The sequence below is a fragment of the Ursus americanus genome, chromosome 2 (assembly GCF_024610735.1).
Source record: "Ursus americanus isolate L20-20 chromosome 2, mUrsAme1.1.p, whole genome shotgun sequence".
NCBI lineage: Eukaryota > Metazoa > Chordata > Mammalia > Carnivora > Ursidae > Ursus > Ursus americanus.
The window spans coordinates 28,799,083-28,820,036 of NC_142128.1; the positions used below are offsets into that span (position 1 = coordinate 28,799,083).

Consider the following 20,954-nt stretch of genomic DNA (forward strand, 5'->3'; position numbering starts at 1 on the left):
CAGGGTCATGAAGGAAGCGCGGGGACGCCCGGGAGGTGCTAAGCGGTGGCCGGGTTCCACGAGTATTAACTTTTCGGGAGTCAAAGCATCCCGTAGTCAAACTAAAGAAACCGAGGGTCTAATTAGCCCAAACCAGCACAGAGATGGGGGCGGCCCGGGGATTCGAACTAGGCTGCTCCACCCGGCATCCTGGGCTCTGTACCCTCTGCGCTATCCTCACAGACATCCAAGCTGATCTTTGCGGAAACTGAGGTTTGACCAACCCATTTGCTCAGAAAGCTCCGAGCTGTGGTCATCTGGGATGAGAAATCAATGAATGAGAGGAGACAGTTTGTAAGAGGCGTTAGCCTTTGAACTTAAAGTTCTCAGGGAGTCCAGAAGTCGGCCAGACCAATAGAGCAGCGAAAGGTTTTCCAGCATAGGGAACAGCAGGTGCCAAGGCGTGGTGGGTGGGAAAGAAGCCGAGGGAAAGAGGGATTGCCCCTCCCCTCAGTTTCTAGGAATGGATAATGTTGCAACCTTTGGAAACTGTATAGAACCACTGAAAGGGCATTAGATAAACCACAACAACTTGTTAAATATAAAGCACTGTTCTATTTTGCAACAGTGTAAATATCAGTAACTATCTTTCTGCCAACTCCATACGGTCCCACCATTTCTTATGCCATTGGTTTCGAGTTCCTTCAGAATGTTGGGCAGGTATCATCAATGTCCTGAGAGCAAACTGCGCTTTAGTGGACAAAGATACTCCAAGACATCCCTTGAACTGGGATCTCCTCCCCTCCATCCCCAAAGCAGAGGGAAAAAAGTTAAATCACATCCATCGGCACTCTCATACACTGTGAGCAGAAATTTAACACTGCACTGTCAAGCAATTTGACAATTACTTTATTCTTTCATTTTTGAAAGTCTGACATGCACGAAAATATACGTTAATGTAGATTATACGACATAATAAAATGAATACCTGTGAATGTACGGCCCAATTTATAAAACAGAACCTTAACCTGTACTATTGAAGCTTCCTGTGTGTTCCTCCCAGGTCCCACTTTCTCCCTGCTTCTTCCCAAAACTAATTACTATCCTAACTTTTTAAAACCATTTCAACTTTTCTGTATTTAACTACCATATATATTCCTAGACTATTTTTTTAAAGATTTTATTTATTTATTTATTTGACAGAGAGACAGCCAGCGAGAGAGGGAACACAAGCAGGAGGAGTGGGAGAGGAAGAAGCAGGCTCCCAGCGGAGCAGGGAGCCCGATGCAGGGCTCTATCCCAGGACTTTGGGATCACGCCCTGAGCAGAAGGCAGACATTTAACGACTGAGTCACCCAGGAACCCCTATTCCTAGACTATTATATATACTTTTGCTTATCTTTCCATGATAAAATTATTTCCATGCTGCATTATACTTCTTTCAATCCTTCCCTGTTGTGTTTCTCTGCCATGTAGCATTCCATTATATAAATATACCATGATTTATATATCCATTTTCCTATCACCAACATTTAGATTATTTTTTCCTTCCCAAAACCCCACATATTGCTATGAATATGCTTGTAGAGTCTCCTGAATCATGTGTGTGGAAATTTTTCTGGGGTAGCATTGTTGGCTTAGAGGGTATACAAGACACACTTGAAAGAGTTTTCTAAGTGGTTGTGCCCATATACACCCCGAGAGGCATCTTTTCCATAACCTTGAGCACAGCTCCTTCTGTATTTTCCCAAAGCAGAGTTAAAAATTTTTTTCAATGGAGGGGCGCCTGGGAGGCACAGTCGTTAAGCGTCTGCCTTTGGCTCAGGCGTGATCCCGGTGTTCTGGGATCAAGCCCCACATCAGGCTCCTCTGCTAGGAGCCTGCTTCTTCCTCTCCCACTCCCCCTGCTTGTGTTCCCTCTCTCGTTGGCCGTCTCTCTCTGTCAAATAAATAAAATCTCAAAAAAAAATTTTTTTTTCAATGGAAGCCTCATCATAATACAAGGAAAATCTTAAAGCTAGATAGCATAATTCACTGTTGGGAGTTCTTTGGTCATGTCCCTTCACTGGGGATCCTCTACTCAGTCACCCTATTCCATGTGCCAATTCATCTTGCCAGGATAAATGCCTCCTTTATCCAGTCTTGCCTTCCCTGGAGTCCCATCTCTTTTTGTCTCCAGCTCTAATCAAAGAAAATCAGGACTGGGGCACCTGGCTGGCTCAGTCAGTAGAGCATATGATTGTTGATCTCAGGGTATTGAGTTCAAGCCCTGTATTAGGTGTACAGATAATTTAATTAAAAAAAAAAAAAAGGAGTGCTTGCTATGGCAGCCCGTGTACTAAAAAAAAAAAAAAAAAAAAAAAAAAAAAAGGAAAGACCTCTCCTCCAAAAGCAACAGAAAGGCAAACAAGCATTAACATGGCAGCCTGCAAAGACAGCCTTGCCTACAATGTAGTCATTGTTTTACATCACTGTGCATTGCAGTTGTTCATAATTGCTCTGAGCTTCTTCATTCCAGAATGAATTCTTGCTTTACTTTTGTATACCCAGAAGACCCATTAAACTGTTTTTCAAAAGAGCAGTCTTCCCCGAGAGATGAATTTTACAATCATCCCTAGATAATTCTGTTGGTTAAAGCTTCTTGGCATGAAAGTAACAGAAACTATCTCAACCAGCTTAAGCGGAAAAGGAGAATTTATTTGTAAGGATACAAGGATATATTAAGGCAACAAAGAATTTCTCATTGACCAAATCTGACTCAAGTGCACTTCTCTAATATAATCTAGACAGGTGAGGTCATACTGTACCAAATGGCTTCCAAAGAATACTTGCTGTGGATAGGAGGGTCACTATTAATGCTCAACAAATGTTTAAAAAAAAAAAAAAAGTTTTCCAAATGGCTGAATGGTAGGGAAGATCCAGATTAACAATTTCTAAATAGCAAAACCAACAGTAAGTATCCCATTTGTTCCTTTCCCCTTTCCAGAAAGTCAACAATTATTTCATGAATCAATTAACTTTCTAAAAACTCCGTTCACCAATGCAAGATCTCAACTGTGTATGTTAACTAAAAATCTACTTCTGTAATAGAGGATAAAGAAAGCCTTAGAACTGTATTTATAGCTGTATGATCCATTGCCCTTTTGACTAAAATAGCATGATAAATATATACTGTATGACATAAAAGCACATTAAGGAGAAGAACGGCAGCCTGGGAAGAGCAGTAGGCTCTAGAGCAATTGCCTTGACCTAGCTCACAGGATGAAACTTACAGCTCACCTTTCAGCCCAACTCAGAAACAACACAAGAAAAGTATTCATTATTAGGCTGATCAAAGGCTACTATTTCACCAAACTACTGCTGAAATAATGAGTGAAGCTCTTAATTACAGCCCTTTTCTACTTTCCCAAAAGTAGGACACCACTTTATTAATTGTAAGTAATGGCCCCAGTGCCATTCTGTCCAGCAGAGTCAAGTGATGGGAGATAAGATCCCGGGGAATTCACACTGGATTTGTGGACAATAGTACTGGAAGCCTTAGCTATACCACGTACAGTCTATTATCACACTCTGATATAATTTATGAATTTTGATACTTGTCAAAATGCAGTTTTCTTTCCTTTCTCTTTTTTTGTGCAGATGAATAAAAACCATATAGTCTGGGGCTGGCTCAGTCAGTAAAGTATGTGACTCTTGATCTCCAGATCCTCAGTTCAAGCCCCACAATGGCCATGGAGCTTACTTAAAAAAACACTTGGAAAATTTAAAAAATTTAAAAAATAAAAAGCATAGGGGCGCCTGGGTGGCGCAGCGGTTAAGTGTCTGCCTTCGGCTCAGAGCGTGATCCCGGCGTTCTGGGATCGAGCCCCACATCAGGCTCCTCCGCTATGAGCCTGCTTCTTCCTCTCCCACTCCCCCTGCTTGTGTTCCCTCTCTCGCTGGCTGTCTCTATCTCTGTCGAATAAATAAATAAATAAATCTTTAAAAAAATAAAATAAAAAGCATAAGTCTTCCATGTTTATTTAGTGCAACGAATGTATTAATTCACACAAAGTGGGGAAAGGGTAAATTATCACATTAACGAGATTAATTTTTAAATGCTTTTATATTTGAAATTGTCTCATTGGTTTTGCGAAATTTCACCCGTTAGTAGAACCACAGTCACATAGGGCAGGATTAAAATTTCGGCTTTGTTGTTTAATCTGTTACTTTGGGCAACTGATTTATATTCTCAGAACTCCAGCTGCCTTATCTATAAAATGGGGATAACTATTTTTTTTTAAAGATTTTATTTATTTATTTGAGAGAAAGAGCAAGAAAGCACAAGCAGGGGAAGCAGCAGAGAAAGCAGCAGGCTCCCCGCTGAGCAGGGATCCAATATAGGATTCAATTTCGGGACCCTGAGATCATGACCTGAGCAGAAGGCAGACATTTAACCAACTGAGCCACCCGGGTGCCCCATCATCTTAGCCATTTTTAAGTGTACAGTTCACTAGTGTTAAGTACAATCACACTGTTGTGCAAACGATCTCCAGAACTTCTTTCATCTGAAATGCTATACCCATCCCACAACTCCCCGTTCCCACCCCCAGCCCCAGCCCTGGGCAGCCACCCCTCTACTTCCTGTCTCGTGAATTCAATTCCGTCGTATGAGAAACACCATTAAGTGGAACCATACAGTACTTATCTTGCTGTGACTGGCTTACTTCATTTAGTGTAATGTCCTTCCATTATTCTTTGTTCTAAATATCTGCAATGCATAGTCTTCCGGTCTGAGTTAATTTTTTTTAATTAAAAATACAGAAATACGGAAGCATAGGACAGAAAGGGGGAAGAAATATAAAAAGTTTAAATTTTTGGAAGCTTTGATCAAAAGTATTGTCCCATCTAAAAACATGCTTTTGCCTATAACTGGAAATTTCAAAAGAAAACTATCCATATATGAGAGCATTCTTGCATAAATAATCTACTGATACAAAGAAAGAATATAAGAGGAGGATACTCTCAAATGAATTTTATTTGATTATCATTAAAATATACAACCCAATCAGATTTTGAAATCCTTGGGAAAATCAGAAATTCACTTTCCTCCAATCAAAATGAACATGTAAATTGTGGCATGTTACGATGTACTGATTGTGTTAACTTTTCTATTAGTCAGCGAGGTCACAAAGTACCTTTAAATACACAGACTTACATTTTCCAATGTCCATTTCTGTGGGAAGTGTACTTACTTTCGTCTTCGCCCAGAGTATGCAAGGCATTATTTTCCACTTGGAATGCTGGAATGCTTTGCAAGAGTCTATTTTAAAAACCAACTTGTTTTAAAACAAAGTTCATTTGGAATAGCATAGTTTATTATGGCTTAAAATTCTGGCAATAAAGAACTTTATGATCTGAAGCTGGAAAACTCTCCCCAACACTGACACACGCATACTTAGCAAAGGCAGTGTAGTAGGTCTGCTGGTCTGAGATAGGTCAGGGCCCCACACGGAGGTTTCCGAAAGGAGGATTAGGTAAGTATTTGTGCTTTTATAAAGTTGGCACTTAAATCTGTAGAAACATTGGTGATTCTGGAAAGAAAAAAGCAATTTTTATGTGAGATGGTATGTATAAACAGAGCAGAACAATTCTTGATTTTCATTCTCTCTCTGGGAGTAAAGCTTTTGGTAGGGAAGTCACCCACAGACTGATCTGGACTGTTACAACTGATAGGCTTACAAAAAAAAAAGGCTCATTAATAACTTTAACTTGGAAGGAAAGCTTAGAATCTACACCTTGTAACAAATTATACATCAACTGCACATTAATTCCAGCTCCACTATTTGTGTGACATTGAGAAAATGCCTTAACCTTTCAATCGACGTCAAGTCTACCCTCCTTGAAGTGGACATAATAATGGTGCCTACCTAATTGTTAAGAGAAAAGAGACAATGCCTGTAAATTACTTAGTACAGTGTGTAGTGTATTATACACACCCAATAAATGTTAGCTGTATGTTATTAATAAATGCCCCCACGTCTGTGTTGATTCAGAATGGGAATATAAAGATAAATAAAACAAAGGTGAATAAAATCTTCATGGTCTCTATAGAAGATACCACGACTATTTAAGAGCTAACGAGTCCTCTGAGGATAAAAAGATTTTTCCTTAAGTACCTCATGAACTATAGATCAATTTTTTTTTAAATTATTCTAAATCAGGGTTCGTCAACGTCACAGTAACAGTATTTTGGGTGGGATAATTCTGTGTTGTGACGGGCTGGCCAGTGCCCTGTGTGTTGCGCTCAGCCCCTCTGGCCTCCACCCACTAGACACCAGGAGCACCCCTCCTCACTCTGCGTTTTTGTGTTGCTGTGGCCTTGCACTGTGAGCTTCAAAGACCAACCTGGGCATCGGCTTCCACCCCTGCTCCCCCCAGACCTCCCAATGCCTGCCTGTCTGGCCAGTGGTCTGCTCAGGGCCTGAACGCCACCACCTACACATTCTAGACTCCACTACTGGCAAACGCCAGGCACCACCCAGTGGAATCGCAATCTGGGAGTCAAGAGACTGTGGAAATCACCTCTTCTCAGGCCAGCGGACCGAGATGACAGGGCCAGGTTCTCTGAGAGCAGACAATCCCACCCTCAGGTCCGGGTATCACTGGGGCAGAGCGAACCACAGGGTTGGCCTTAGGCCTGACAGGCCAAGCCACGCCCCTCACCCTCTGTCGCAGGCCAATTGCTCTTAGGCGGATGCCTCCAGATGATCCAACTGGAGTCAAGTAACTCTACCGCCTACCCAGGCAAACCGGGGGCAGCTTTCTCTCTTCTTATATAAACAGCCACATAATATCCTTGATTTTGCTTCTTGGCCCACAGAGCCTAAAATATTTACTATCTGGGCCTTTATAGAAAAAATCTGTCAACTCTTGGCTTAGGTAAGTAGGTATCGTACGGTCAATACAGAGAAATGTGTCATAACATTTGGTGTTTATTCTACCTGATGTCATCTTTGTAGCAAAAAAAAAAAAAAAGTTGTGTACAAGTAAATAAACGCCTGAAAGTTTTTCCAAGATGAATGCCCATGGAGCCCACACTTGGGTTAGAAACTGCTGTTAATGTCTAAGAGGTCTGTTTTCAGCTCAGAACTAACCAGGAGAGACCTTAGCAATTATTATCTAATTACTGGCCTATTGCATCTTACTTAACTCTGAATCCCCAGTGCCTCATGTAATGCCTAGCCCTGACTAGAAAGTCAGTGAAATGATTATTTGAAGGGTACTGCAAGGCTCTTCCTGTCAAAAAATAATTCTTCCACTAAGAATTATTAGGTAAACCCATTTTCCTTTCTTGTCTAAAATTTTCTCCTCTTTACAGTTGTTCCTTTGAGAACAAAGTCTATAACAAAGCCTTCTAATGGCAAGGCCTGTATCCTTTCATCTTTATACATGTTTACCAATATTCCTGGCAGTTAGTTAAATGCTCAAGCCCTCTTCAGGAATTACATTGAGACTTAATTCAACCATATAAATTACCTGAAAGGATATGATTAAGGGGAAAAAATTAACGATCTCTTTTGGTCACACTAAATCTTTTCTTTCTGTAATTACTGTGGTTTGTTAGTGTTTTCCTTTTTCATTTTTTTAATAGACATAAACATAAGTCACTGATTTCATTTTAAAATCCAAATGTCCAAACTGTACAAAACCAACAGAGCCGGAAAGCTCTGTCCCTATAGATTAGCTACAGAATGTATATAGGTGTATACACATATGAGTGTATACACATATACACCTGTATACATTCTCTTGAAGGATAACTGGAGAAAATTATAAGGAAATCAAGAGTTTGACTTCCATCGAATACTCAATTGTACCCCACCCTGGAAATGAAACCAACCAATATGAAATAACCTTTTTGGATAATATGTTGGTAGCATTTAGACAAGGAGCATTAACATTACCTCCAAATACTGCTCTGCCCTATATTCCCCCTCCAGAGTAGGTAATTTATAGAATAGGATTAAAGAGAAAGACCAGGAAACGGATACTCAGCAGTGCATACCATTATAACAGCACTCAAACCACTGAGAAGCAGGCTCACCATTTCTGACCTTTACATGACCTTTTCTACCTTTCTAATTGACAAGGGGTTGGGGAGTTAAGTGGAACTGGTCCTTGGTAGCATCAACCATAGAGTTCATTAAACAGTTTAGCCCAAAGGGTCTTGCGATTTAGTAGAAAGCTCATGGGATTTACAAATAGCCAAACTGTTTCCAAACTTCGGGATCATTCAAGTTTCACTACACGCTTAATTTTTACGTTTAAGTTGTCTACGTGTTTTGTTTTTGTTTTTGTTTTTCTTTTACTTAAATGTATTTTGAAAAGCAACTATCACTACTGTAAATAGAAAAACCAGTATTACTCGGCATAAATAGAAGTTATCCACTGAAATAACCTGAACACACATGGTATTAAATCATAGCTGGGTGCAGTTGTTGTCTACCAAAATGTTGGAGAGGTGTTGGAGACCACTTACTCCACACTGAGGGCACTCTCCTTGATAGAATCAAAAAAGACAGCTAAAGAATTGAGACGGGAATAACCTTCCCATGGAAGGACTCACTGCTATTTAATGCTGCGTCCCTGAACCACCTAAAACCATCCTGTTTCAGAAATAGTGCAGAGTCCCTTTCCCCCCACCCACAGCTCCTGATGGAATGTCTTAATTGCCACCCTGTCCCTACAAAGCCAAGAAAGTGATCTCACTCTCAGATAAGAGTAGGTAAAACCTTAACGGCACGAGGTTTCAAAACCCTACCAAAGTGGAAAAGATCTCATCCCTGAAGGAACAGACCCCTCCACCTCAACTCCCTTATTCTTTTCCAGCAGAGGGGATTGTTCCATCAGAAGACGGACCCAGAGGGGCGCCTGGGTGGCACAGCGGTTAAGCGTCTGCCTTCGGCTCAGGGCGTGATCCCGGCGTTGTGGGATCGAGCCCCACATCAGGCTCCTCTGCTATGAGCCTGCTTCTTCCTCTCCCACTCCCCCTGCTTGTGTTCCCTCTCTCGCTGGCTGTCTCTGTCTCTGTGGAATAAATAAATAAAATCTTAAAAAAAAAAAAAAAAAAAAGACGGACCCAGAAACAATTCAGGAATACTGCAGGTGAAGATTCTGCCAAAGGCACTTACTTGGCCGAGGCCTGAGTGGCCACTCCGACTGCTGGGGTCTGGTTCTGTACTAGGGAGGGAGACTTTTCTTCTCTGAGGCAGGGGCGGGTGTGCTCTCAGGGGACACTGATTGCTGGGCCTGAGAAACTGGAGCCTGGGACTCAGGGGGTGGGGACGAGGTGGCAGGGAATTCCTGACTTAGCTCCTGGCCCGCTCGTGGCGCGGTCTCAAAAGCCTGTGGGACTGGCTTCTTCTGAAACTCCTGGACAGGCGCAGACTGGCTGGGAGCAATCTCTTGGACCGAAGAGATGCTCTGGACGGTCTGTTGGCTGTGATAGAAGGCCTGAAAGTCCTGGACAGCAAGGGAGACCCGCAGGTCCACAGATTGGGTCTGAAAAGGCTGGGATGACAGGAGCTGGATCAGAGACACAGGGGTGGCCAGGGTCTCCAACTGGGAAGCCTGAGCACTTGAAGACAGAGTTTGGGAGGCTGAGGGAGGATTCTCCAGCTGGCTTAGTGGGACTTGGTGGTGGCTCTGTGCCGCCGCAGACACCAGGGAGGGGCTGTGAGCGGCCAAAAGGACCTGGAGGTTGCTCTGTGCAGGCACTGGCACCAGGGGATGGACCTGAGAGGCCGTGGAAACCAAGAAGTGGTCCTGCGAGCCCGCAGCCAAAGAGGGCTGGCTCTGAGAGGCCACAGACGCTGCAGTCTGGCTCTGAGAGGCAGGGACGACTGTAGGTTGAGTCATCGAGGACAAGGGGACAGCAGGCTGACTCTCAGAGACAACGATGAACGCAGGCTGGCTGGTAGAAGCCAAGGAGGCCGCAGACTGGCTACTGGAAACACGCACGGCTAGAGGCTGGCGGGTAGAGGCCGGGGGGACTACAGGCAGGCTCCTGGAGGAGAGGACGGCTGGATGCTGAGCCTGGTCTGGAAGAGATGGAGTGAACTCAGGCGGCTCCAGATGAGTGAAAAACGATCTTTTCACAAGCCCTGGCAGCCCAGTCTCGGGGCCCAGAGACCCAGCATCAGGGCCTGAGGAGCGAACTCCCTCTAAACTTCCGACAGGTTTGGGGCCCAGGTCCTCGCTGCACAGGTTTTGCGCGTCGCCGCTCTCCTGGGCACCTGTCGTTCCGTCTTTGCCCTGGTCTTCCTTCTCCGGCTGGTCTTCGAGCCGGCCCGTGACGGTCATACTCAGAGAAGCAGGTCTAAGAAAGGACGTCCTGGGACCGCAGCGCCTCCTTATCCGCGTCAAGGTGGTGGACATGTTGCAGATGGTGAGCGAGAAGCGGTGGCTCAGCGCGCCCCCCATGGTGAAGGGCATGTCGAAGGGCCTCTTCAAGGACTCTTCTTCGGGAGTCAGTTCGATGTTGCCGGTGTACCAGAAGACCCACCACAGCAGGCTGAAGAAGATGATGATGGAACCCAAGTAGAGCAGCAGGTCGTAGAAGAGCAGGTGCGCGAAGACCCCGGTGAACAGCAGGGTCGCTCCCACCGTGTCGAAGACCACCCCCAGCCAGAAGAAATGCCTGCAACGGCCGAGGCCCGTGTGCTTTCTGACCTTCGCGACGTTTCTTGAAAGCTCCATGACTTGCCACTGTCGCCGCGGGCGCCAGGTCCTCAGAGGAGACAGGGCGGGCTGTAACGCCACAGGCCGGCTGTGGCCCCTGGGTCGTCATGGCAACGCCCCGAGGTGCGCCGCGCAGGGGGCGGAGCGAGAGGGCGGGAAAGCGAGGCCGCCTCTTACCTGCCGTAAGAAAGAAAAAGGGCGCGCCCAAGAGAGGGACGCATGCGCGCCCAAGAGAGGGACGCATGCCCCGTCGCCCGCGCGCACGTCCTCCCCGCATGCGCAGTGTTCCTGTCCACTGCGTCACTCCCGGGTTCAGCCAGGATGGAGTCTGGCAAACTTCAGGACGCGAGCGTGGGAAATTCACTTCTGCGGACTATGGTCTGAGTTCCCGTCTTCGGGGAGTGAAGTAGCTGTGTTCTTTTCCCCACGTCCCAGCCTTCGAGAGCAGGGGTGACTTCCCGAAGGAGAGCAAAGGGCAAGGACCCTCTTCTTGTAACTCCTCCCCCAGCTGGGAGAGTACAGCGTGGCCCCCAGGTGCTGCTCCTTCTGAGGAGTTAATGCTCTTCCTTTGTTTTGATGAAGTGGCCAGGTTAGGATCTATTGTTAAATCTTAGTTGCGATCTTATCCGTTTGCTGGTAGTTACATTCTTGTGCTGGTTAATACCAGACCTAGAAGTGAATTCTTGAGGATTGTCCCACTCTACATTTTCTTCCCCTTGATGGTTACCACTTTTGATCACCTGCTTGCCCAGACCCTTGGAAATAGTTAAATAACAGCTTTTCCCACTATTCCCAACAAAGTAAGGTAGGAAAACTGTGTCAAAAATAAGAAAATCGACTGGAGACCAAAAACCGCAATAGATTAAAAATGAGCTCATTTGAAGCTTGAGAATTGGGCATGAGAATATTAAAACTAGTATAAGACCTGGTGTCATTCAGGTTCTGTTAATAAAAAATCATAGCCAGGCACTGACCTTTGGTCCCTCAGTTGTTAAAGGTAGATTATTTTTTTTAATAACCTTTTAATTTTAGGGGTACCTGGGTGGCTCAGTTGGTTGGGCTTCCGACTCAATTTCAGCTTGGGTTGTGATCTCACGGTCCTACGACCAAGCCCCAGACGGGACTCCCCACTCAGTGGGGAGTCTGCTTGAGAATTCTCTCTCCCTCTCTCTCTGCCCCTCCCCTGTTCATGCTGTATCTCTCACTCTTTCTAAAATAAATCTTTAAAAAGTAATAACCTTTTACTTTTAGAATAGATTAGATTTGCAGAAAAATTGTGGAGCTAATATAGACAGTTCCTCTCTACCTCCATACACCCGGTATTTGTGATGTGGGGAACAAAGGCAAAAGAAAAAAATTAAAACGTCCTTAAAATTTACAGCCCACTGAGAGGTCCTTGAAACACGCAGAGCGACCTTCCTCTAGGAACCGAACTGCCTGGATGTTACTACTTTGCTAAAGGCAAAAGGCAATCTTAGCTTAACGTTACCCAGACCTCCAGAATCTTGTAAGTCGTCTTTAACATACGCAAATTTCTTTGGAAACTTCCTTTATCTCTACCCTCCAAGATACTTGTTAGCAATCATCCTCCAAACATATGGCCCACTGATATGTATCTGACCAGTCTCATGACTAAGGCTTTATTAGACAGTAATAAATGACCTTTCCTAACAATAGCCCCTTCGAGGTCTGGAAACCTTGCTTCCAAAATTCCTTAGAGACTTATGCTCCCCCTAACCCCCTCCCAACTTGAAAGTATATGATGAGCCACCCCTCACACCCCAAGTGCAACTCTTTCTGTCCACAGGTCCTATCACCATATTTTAATAAAACCACCTATTTGCAACAGAGATGTCTCAAGAATTCTTTCTTGACCATTGGCTCTGAACCCAACATTTTCATATCATTGTACTTTGTTTTTTAAAATGCATTACAGGGGAGTCTGGGTGGCTCAGTCATTGCGTGGCTGCCATTGGCTCAGGTCATGATCACAGGTTCCTGGATTGAGCCCCACATGGGCTCCCTACTCAGCGAGGAGTCTGCTTCTCCCTCTCTCTCTGTCACTCCCCCTGGCTCATGCTTTCTCCCTCTCTCTCTCTCTCTCAAATAAATAAATAAAATCTTTAAAAAAAGAAAATACAAATAAAACGCATTACAAAGCAGTGCCTTCTCTTTATAAGCGTTTTTTTTTTTTCTTCGTGTTTCTAAAAGTTTAGGAAGCAATGTTTCATGAATTCTTGGCCAACGAATAAGACTACTTCTGAACCTAGGTAACCCAGAAATATGCTAAGGATACCTGATGTCACAAGATAAAACATGGGCCATCTTCCTACAGTGTCAACTTTCCTTGCTAGCAAGTTGTTTAAAATATAAATATTTTGAAAGTAAACATGTATTATGGAATAGAATATAAATGAGAAAGCAGAAGGTTTGGGTTAAATACCCAAGATAAAAGTTCATTACTTGTGGGCTATTCAGAAATATTAGACAGTGTGCCAGACTTTAGACAAAGACTTTGTGCATATAAACATGGTACACCTTCAAGCAAGCTCCGTTTCTTAGTAGTAAGAAATTTGAGACTTTTTTATATGAAAGATTCACATTTATTTTTTGTATATTTATATATTTAACTATTTCAATAATATCAAACACAAGATATTATGGGGTAGAATAAATATCCATATATATCTAATAGGAGACATGGCTTTGCGCTGTATCTCCAGGATAGGGGCTTTCTTTCTCTTTTCTTCTTTTTATTTTTTTTAGATTTTATTTATTTCTTTGTCAGAGAGAGAACACAGCAAGGGGAGCAGCAGGCAGAGGAAGAAGCAGGCTCCCCACTGAGCAAGGAACCCAATGCAGGACTCAATCCCAGGACGCTGGGATCACCACCTTTGCTGAAAGCAGATGCTTAACCCACTGAGCCACCCAGCTGTCCCATCTTCCTTTTTTTTTTTTTTCAAGATTTTATTTTTAAGTAATCTCTACACCCAAGGTGGGGCTCAAATTCAGAACTCCGAGATCAAAAGTCACATGCTGTACTGACTGAGCCAGCCAGGCTTCCCAGGGCTTGCTTGCTTTTGACATTAGGGATACTTGATGAGAAAACTTCTGTTGAGGGGCGCCTGGGTGGCTCAGTCTGTTAAGTCTTGGACTCTTGATTTTGGCTCAGGTCATGATTTCAGGGCTGTGCGATAGAGCCGCACGTTTGGGCTCCGTGCTGGGCATGGAGCCTGCTTAAGATTCTCTCTCTGCCCCTCCCTGCCTCCACCCCCCCATCCTCTCTTTAAAAAAAAGAAAAAAGAAGAAAAAAGAAAATTTCTTGAGAAATACTGCTATATATAGGACGGTGACATAAGAAAAACCTCATTTTTGGAGGGAAATAAAATAATCCCACAATCAAAAGACCCCTCTAGGGGTGCCTGGGTAGCTAAGTTGGTTAAGCATCTGCCTTCAGCTCAGGTCATGATCTCAGGGTCCTCGGATCAAACCCCACGTTGGGCTTCCCGTTCAGCAGGGGGTCTGCTTCTCCCTCTCTCTCTGCACCCCCCCACTCATGCACGTGTGCTTGTGCATGCTCTCTCTCAAATAAATTAAAACCTTTTTTTAAGACCCCTCTGTACCAATATAAAAGAGAGAGAAAAAATTCATTGTTGAGTAATTATTAATAGGTTTATATGCTTTTAAGGTAGCACAAAATGTTTGTGTTACCTTTGTCATATTAGGATATGTGTCAGGCTCCTGACTTTAGAGCCAACTTGGTGTCCTGTAAATACTGAGTAAAAAACTTTTCTTCCTGTGGCCTGACAGCTTTGCCAAGCCTTCTCCGGAGACTTATTTTTCAGTTAGTAAGCATTGTACCTTTCATATTCTGGAGGTTTCTCATGAAGAGTTTTATTTTTTCTTTTCTTGTATGAATTTTAGCAAAATTTATTTTACAAAGTACCCATTTATTGAGAGATTTGATGGTTCCCAATCTTAGCATGCTATACTATTTTTTTTACAGACTCAGGCCTGTTTCTTGGGAGAAATTCTGCTACTAATTTAAAGAAGGGAAACACATTTAGTCAGGAAATAAAGATACAAAATACCAAGACTTTCCTTTCACGAAAATAAGTAGGACATACAGCCAGTGCCCGGCCAAGTCATATTGGTTCCAGAGGTGAAAGAGAAAATGTATGCCAGTACATTTATACTTCAAATAATTTTTTTAGTGGTTAATTTTCCCTACAATGTAAAAGTAGTTGAAATATATTGAAAAATTGAAAAATGAAAAAAACATTAAGTTTAAATATAATAATTATACCAAATCAGAATTTATTACAATTTTATATTCCTGGCCTCAATGGAAGGAATTATTTTAATTAATTATTTTTTTAAAGATGTATTTATTTTAGAGAGAGAGTGCGTGAGTGAGGAGGGCAGAGGGAGAGGGAGAGATCATCTCAAGCCGACTCCCCACTGAGCGGGGAGCCCCACACGGGGCTCAATCTCACCAGCCTGAGATCCTGACTTGAGCCAAAATCAAGAGTCAGGTGCTCAACGTACTGAACTACCCAGGCGCTCTGGAAGCAAATATTTTTAAAATATACTTCCTAGTGTATCTCACTTCAATAGAGAGAATCGCCATGTTGTACATTTTCTCATGAAATAGTTACTAGCTTAGATAATTTTTAATTACCTTCAACTTACTGAAACTTCTTTTTCAGGCCCCCAATATTGTGACTGGTATTGTAAAAAAAACAAAACAAAACAGAAACATAAAGGTAGCTTCCAAACCTAGATAAGATCGAATTAAGCAAAATTCATGACTCAATTTTAGAATATCAAAACACAATGATGATTTTTAAAATATGAATTGTTGATATTGAATGCTGTCTAAAATCACTGAAGATGAAATTTCAGCCGGACTTAAATGATCAGAATATTTAGAACCAAATCAATGGCTGCTTGCTATAACTCAGATCTATTCTGATTTCTCACCAGTTAAAATCTGAAGACAGTTTAATATCCTAATATTTTTAAGTATGCCTATTTCCCTAAATAAGTGATAATTTAATCCAGTTCATACATTTCCAGTTTCTCTACTTTTTTGTTTATTTTTTTAAAGATTGATTGATTGATTGATTGATTGATTAGAGAGAGAGAGCAAACGGGGGGGAAGGGCAGAGGGAGAGGGAGTGAGAGAATCCTCAAGCAGCTCCCTGACAGGCTTGTAGCCCGACACGGAGTTCAATCCCAGAACCCCGAGATCATGACTTGAGCTGAAATCAAGAGTCGGCTGCCAACGGACTGAGCCACCCAGGCGCCCTTTGTTCATTTTCTAACTCAGAGGGTATAGTCATATGACTCACCGAAGTTTAAGGCATACTTGCAAAGTTACTTTCCTTTGTTATAAGCAAGGGGATAAGGCCTTCAAATAAGCATGAAGCTTTATCTCTTGTCAGGTTTTCTCATTGGAGGATTATATGCTCTTTTTTCCTGATTAAAAAGTCATTTCACACTGAGAAGTTGCATAAAAATGTGTGATCTGTTTGCATCAAGACCCTTTTGATTTCAGCAGAGTGTGTTTCTTCATTCGATATTATGTGTATCAGTATTGGGTGAATGCTAATTTGTGTGGTAAATACCCTGATTGCATCTGACCTTGATGTCCTTGGATATCCTTATGTGCCTAGGTTTTTAAAACAGACATTAGAATAGCCCATCTGCTCATTGAATTTGCTAAATAAATAAATAGTAAGTCCTTTATAAAATATTTAATAGTGGGGGGGCACCTGTGTGGCACAGTTGGTTAAGTATCTGACTCTTGGTTTCAGCTCAGGTCATGATCTCATGGTTGTGAGATCAAGCCCTGCATCAGGTTCCAGGCTCATTGCGGAGTCGGCTTGAGATTCTCTTTCCCTCTCCCTCGCCCCTCCTGCTTATGCTCTCTATCTAAAATAAATACGTCAATCTTAAAAAAAAAAAAAAGGAAATATTTAAAAGCTACATTTGAATTCACAGACACAGAAATTTTACATGTGAAATTATGGCAGAGCAAGACACACATGTGGGATAATCATTTAGAGGGAGGAAATGAGGGCTTCTACTCTTTTATACACCTACCAAAGTTGCTCCATTATCATTTTTCTGGCCGTGAGCTTCTGTATGTCAATATCGTCTTCTTCCAGGTAAGAATTTCCTAAATTCAGAGTGCCTGGCCGACTCAGTCAGAAGAACATCTTGATCTTGGGGTCCTGAGTTCCAGCCCTGTGTTGGGTGTAGAAATTACTTAAATAAATAAAACTTTCAAAACAAAACAAAACAAAACAAACCCAAGAACCTGCTAAGTTTGGCCATATCAAAATTTTTCTTTCACTTCCATCATGTCAATACATCTTTCCTGTATTGTTATGATAGCACTTTTAACTTATAACCTGACACTTTTATGATGGGTTGCACCTGTTTAACTGTATCAAAAAGTAAGGAAGAGGGGTGCCTGGGTGGCTCAGTCCATTGAGCAGCCGACTCTTGATTTTAGCTTGGGTCATAATCTCAGAGTCATGCAATCAAGCCCTGAGTCAGGCTCTGCACCTGGTGCAGGGGAGAGGTATCTGTTTGGGATTCTCTCTCTCCCTCTCCCTCTCCCCCATGTGGGTGTAAGCACACACTCTCTCTCTTTGTCTCTAAAATAAATAAATACATGTTTTTAAAAAAGTAAGGAAGAGAGTTTTCCTTCTTTTATTCTGAATGGTATCTCAGGTCTAATGAAATTTCCTGCTAGCATTATAAATTCCATTTATTTTTTTTATTTTTGTTTTCTAGAAGCTCTTTTTTTTTAAAGATTTTATTTATTTATTTGAGAGAGAGAGAGAGAGAGAGAGAGAACAGGGGGAGGGGAATCAGCAGAGAGAGAGGGAGAAGCAGACTCCCTCCTGAGCAAGGAGCCTGATGTGGGGCTCGATCCCAGGACCCTGGGATCATGACCTGAGCCAAAGGCAGATGCTTAACTGAGTCACCCAGGCACCCCTAAAAATTCCTTTTAAATTTCATGAAATAAATAAGGCACAGATTCCTTCCTATCATTAGGTATATCAACATTATCATAAGCCATAAATTCATCTAAATCTGGAAAGATTCTAGGGTTTAGACTTCCAACACTTTCCTGTGATCCTCTAAGAGGTATATATATTTTTTGCACAAAACATAACACCTAAAATCCCTGGCAAAATATTCTTCCTTTTTTATTTCTCTGATTGTATGACTCTCTATTCAGCATTATCTAGCAAACTATCAGTTTGAATATTTCTTAAAACCTTCCTGTTTTAGAAAACATCATGATGAAACATTAAATCTTTATGATCTCAAATTCTGTTTACATTCTTCCAATCTTTGTATTTTTTCTGACTTAGAGATATTTGATTCTGTTGAACTACTGGCAAAAAAATATGCATGGAAATAAAGACAAAGATTCCTTGGCATAAGAGAGCCAATAAAAATAAATCAACTTGCCACTAGAATTTTTTTTTTTACAAGACCAGTCTTTTGGAAATGTGAAATATTTCACCCATCATGTGAAATAGAGTCTCCAAAATCTGAATCTATCCCTTGTCTGAAGTGGCCAACTTCTCTAGAGAACCACTGCAGGTCAGACACAGCAGATCAAAAAACCCGTAACGTAATATACAGTAGATAAATATACACCTATTTTTAACACCAGAATGTATAAAATAGGTGTTTTAAAGAAAGTATTAGTTTATATTATTTACTTCTCTTTGACAAATATGCTATTACTTAAACAAAATAACAATAGGGCTGCTTAATAGTGGCAGGAAAACTTTGCAATTTTAGAGTCTAAAAATTATGGAGTTCTAATGTAGTCCCAGGAAATTACAATTTTTCAACTTCCGGGGCTCAGTAAAACTCTGTAAATAGAGGATTCACCACTGACCATCTTTCATGGACTGGAACAACCACATTCTCTCGTACTTACTGCAGCTTTTTCAAGAAAGAGTTAATTGTCCAGCAGAAAAACACTGTATTCTATTCTTCAGAGTATTTCTTTTTGTTTGTCCATTTTTAGTTTAGGCTTGGTACAGTCATCTTTTCCATTTGTGTTAGGTTACGGTTCTCACTAGTGAGAAGTGTTCCCAGTATAGGAACCTATGTGAAGCTTATACCCCCATTTTTTTTTTTTTTTTTTTTTAGAGCGAGAGCATGAACAGGGCAAGGGTCACAGGGGGAGGAAGAGAGAGAATCTCAAGCAAGCTCTGTGCTCAGTGCAGAGCCCAACACTGGGCTCCATCACGACCCTGAGATCATGACCTGAGCTGAAACCAAGAGTTGGTTGCCCAACTGACTGAGCCACCCAGGAGCCCACCATCTTTGTTTTTAATTAAATCTGTCAGTCTGATTCTTCATAAAGTCTTCTAGATTTCTTCGAAGTTTGCATAAGCTCTTTACACACTAAGACACACTAAAGTCCTCATATTACTAAAACCTTTATGATAATATTAACACCTTCACTTAAGTGCTTTCTTTGTGTCAGGAGTGTGAACACTAACCTCTTCATTTGCACGGTCCTTTAATTTTCACAACGGTACTATGAAGGTTTGATTATTACCTGTGTTCTATGGTTGAAGAAATTGAGAAACGGGGACCAACTTGTTCAAGGTCATATGGCCACTAGGTGACAAATAAATACACAATACAGGATAGTGTAGGGGACCCGAAGTCAGGAGACAGGGCTTCAAGACTGAAGCATTTGAACATATACTATGTGCTGAAAGCCATGGCTCTGGGTGCATTTGAACAGAGCACTTAGAAACAGCCTTCAGGGGCACCTGGGTGGCTCAGTCATTAAGCGTCTGCCTTCAGCTCAGGTCATGATCCTGGGGTCCTGGGATCGAGCCCCACATCAGGCTCCCTGCTCAGCGGGAAGTCTGCTTCTCCCTCTCCCTCTGCTGCTCCTTCTATTTCTGCTCTCTTGCTCACGCTCGTTCCCTCTCTCAAATAAATAAATAAATAAATAAATAAAATCTTTAAAAAAAAATTCCAGTTATTTTATCAGCGAAAGATGGGTTTATGCTGGAATAGCAGAGAACTACGATCCAGGAGTAGCAAGCTACACCAAAACCATTGGCAAGTCCAACAAGCAAGAGAGGAATATTATTTTGTAGAAAAGAAGGAAGATGTTGGGCAGGGTTGTTTTGAATCAAAGTCCCTTGGAGGCGCCTGGGTGGCTCAGTCGCTTAAGTGTCTGCCTTCAGCTCAGGTCATGATCCCGGGGTCTTGGGATCAAGTCCCACATTGGACTCCCTGCTCACCAGAGAGCCTGCTTCTCCTTCTGCCCCTTGCCGGCTCATGCTCTCTCTCTCTCTCTAACAAATAAAATCTTTTTTAAAAAAAGTCCCTTGGAGAGAAGAGTTCAGGGTTATGACAGTTTCTCACTGGTGAGTTGCAGGGGGGCTGGAGTATCGTTATCTCCAAAAAAAAAAAAAAAACCTGTTTTGAAAATAAATGTTATTGAATTATACAGTCTTTAAAGTTGTAAATTCAGAGATCATGAAGTTGGATAAGAACCCAGCAGCCCTCGGTTGTTTAGATGAAAGAAGGACTTTTATGAATTCTGAACCTTCTAACCCTTCAGAAAAGGCAAGTAGAATCAAGGAATCATGATGAGGCTGTTTCCAAAAGGCCATGATCAAAAGAAAACTTCTCCCCTTTCACAGAGTTTTGGGAAATGTGGACAAGGAAATGGTCTTTTCATGGGAAACCAAGGAGAGGCAAGAGTGAGGAAAAGGTATCAGGGCTGGTCAGGACATCCCAGGAAAACTGTCCGTCCACATGTGGAAATCTTCACATTCACATCACCAGATGGTGTAAGGTCCAGTCTGGGTTTGCTGCTTTCTTTTTTTCAAGATTTACTAGTCAGAGAGAGAGAGTGCAAGCAGGGGGAGCGGCAGGCAGAGGGAGAAGCAGGCTCCCCGTTGAGCAGGGAACCCAACAAGGGGCTCGATCCCAGGACCCCAGGATCATGACCTGAGCAGAAGGCAGACGCTTCACTGACTGAGCCACCCCGGCGTCCCTTGCCTATTGAGTCTTAATAGTGCTATTAGTGTGTGACTAACCCTCAGGATTAAGGAGGGTGTTGCCTGGGAGCAAGAGTTCCTGTCCCCTCTCGGGTCCTTCTAACTGGATTACGAATCAAACTAACATAAGACAGATTAAAAGGAGAAAATTGAATTTAATTTTGTATATGCAGAGAATCC

At 42.4% G+C, this 20,954-nt stretch overlaps 1 protein-coding gene across 1 annotated transcript; it reads right to left on the reverse strand.

Annotated features, from left to right (window-relative positions):
* Window positions 1–4,978: 4,978 nt before the first annotated feature.
* Window positions 4,979–10,918, reverse strand: LOC123778608 (uncharacterized). The gene is made up of 2 exons (XM_045776081.2): window positions 9,153–10,918; window positions 4,979–5,552 (listed from the first exon to the last, which is right to left on the reverse strand). Exon 1 carries the CDS (start codon window positions 10,717–10,719, stop codon window positions 9,202–9,204), a length of 1,518 nt encoding a protein of 505 aa, XP_045632037.2. The 5' UTR covers window positions 10,720–10,918; the 3' UTR covers window positions 4,979–5,552; window positions 9,153–9,201.
* Between the last annotated feature and the right edge of the window lie 10,036 nt (window positions 10,919–20,954).

Excerpts from the sequence above, each read along its gene's own strand:
- LOC123778608 (XM_045776081.2), bottom strand. The coding sequence starts at position 10,719 with ATGGAGCTTTCAAGAAACGTCGCGAAGGTCAGAAAGCACACGGGCCTC.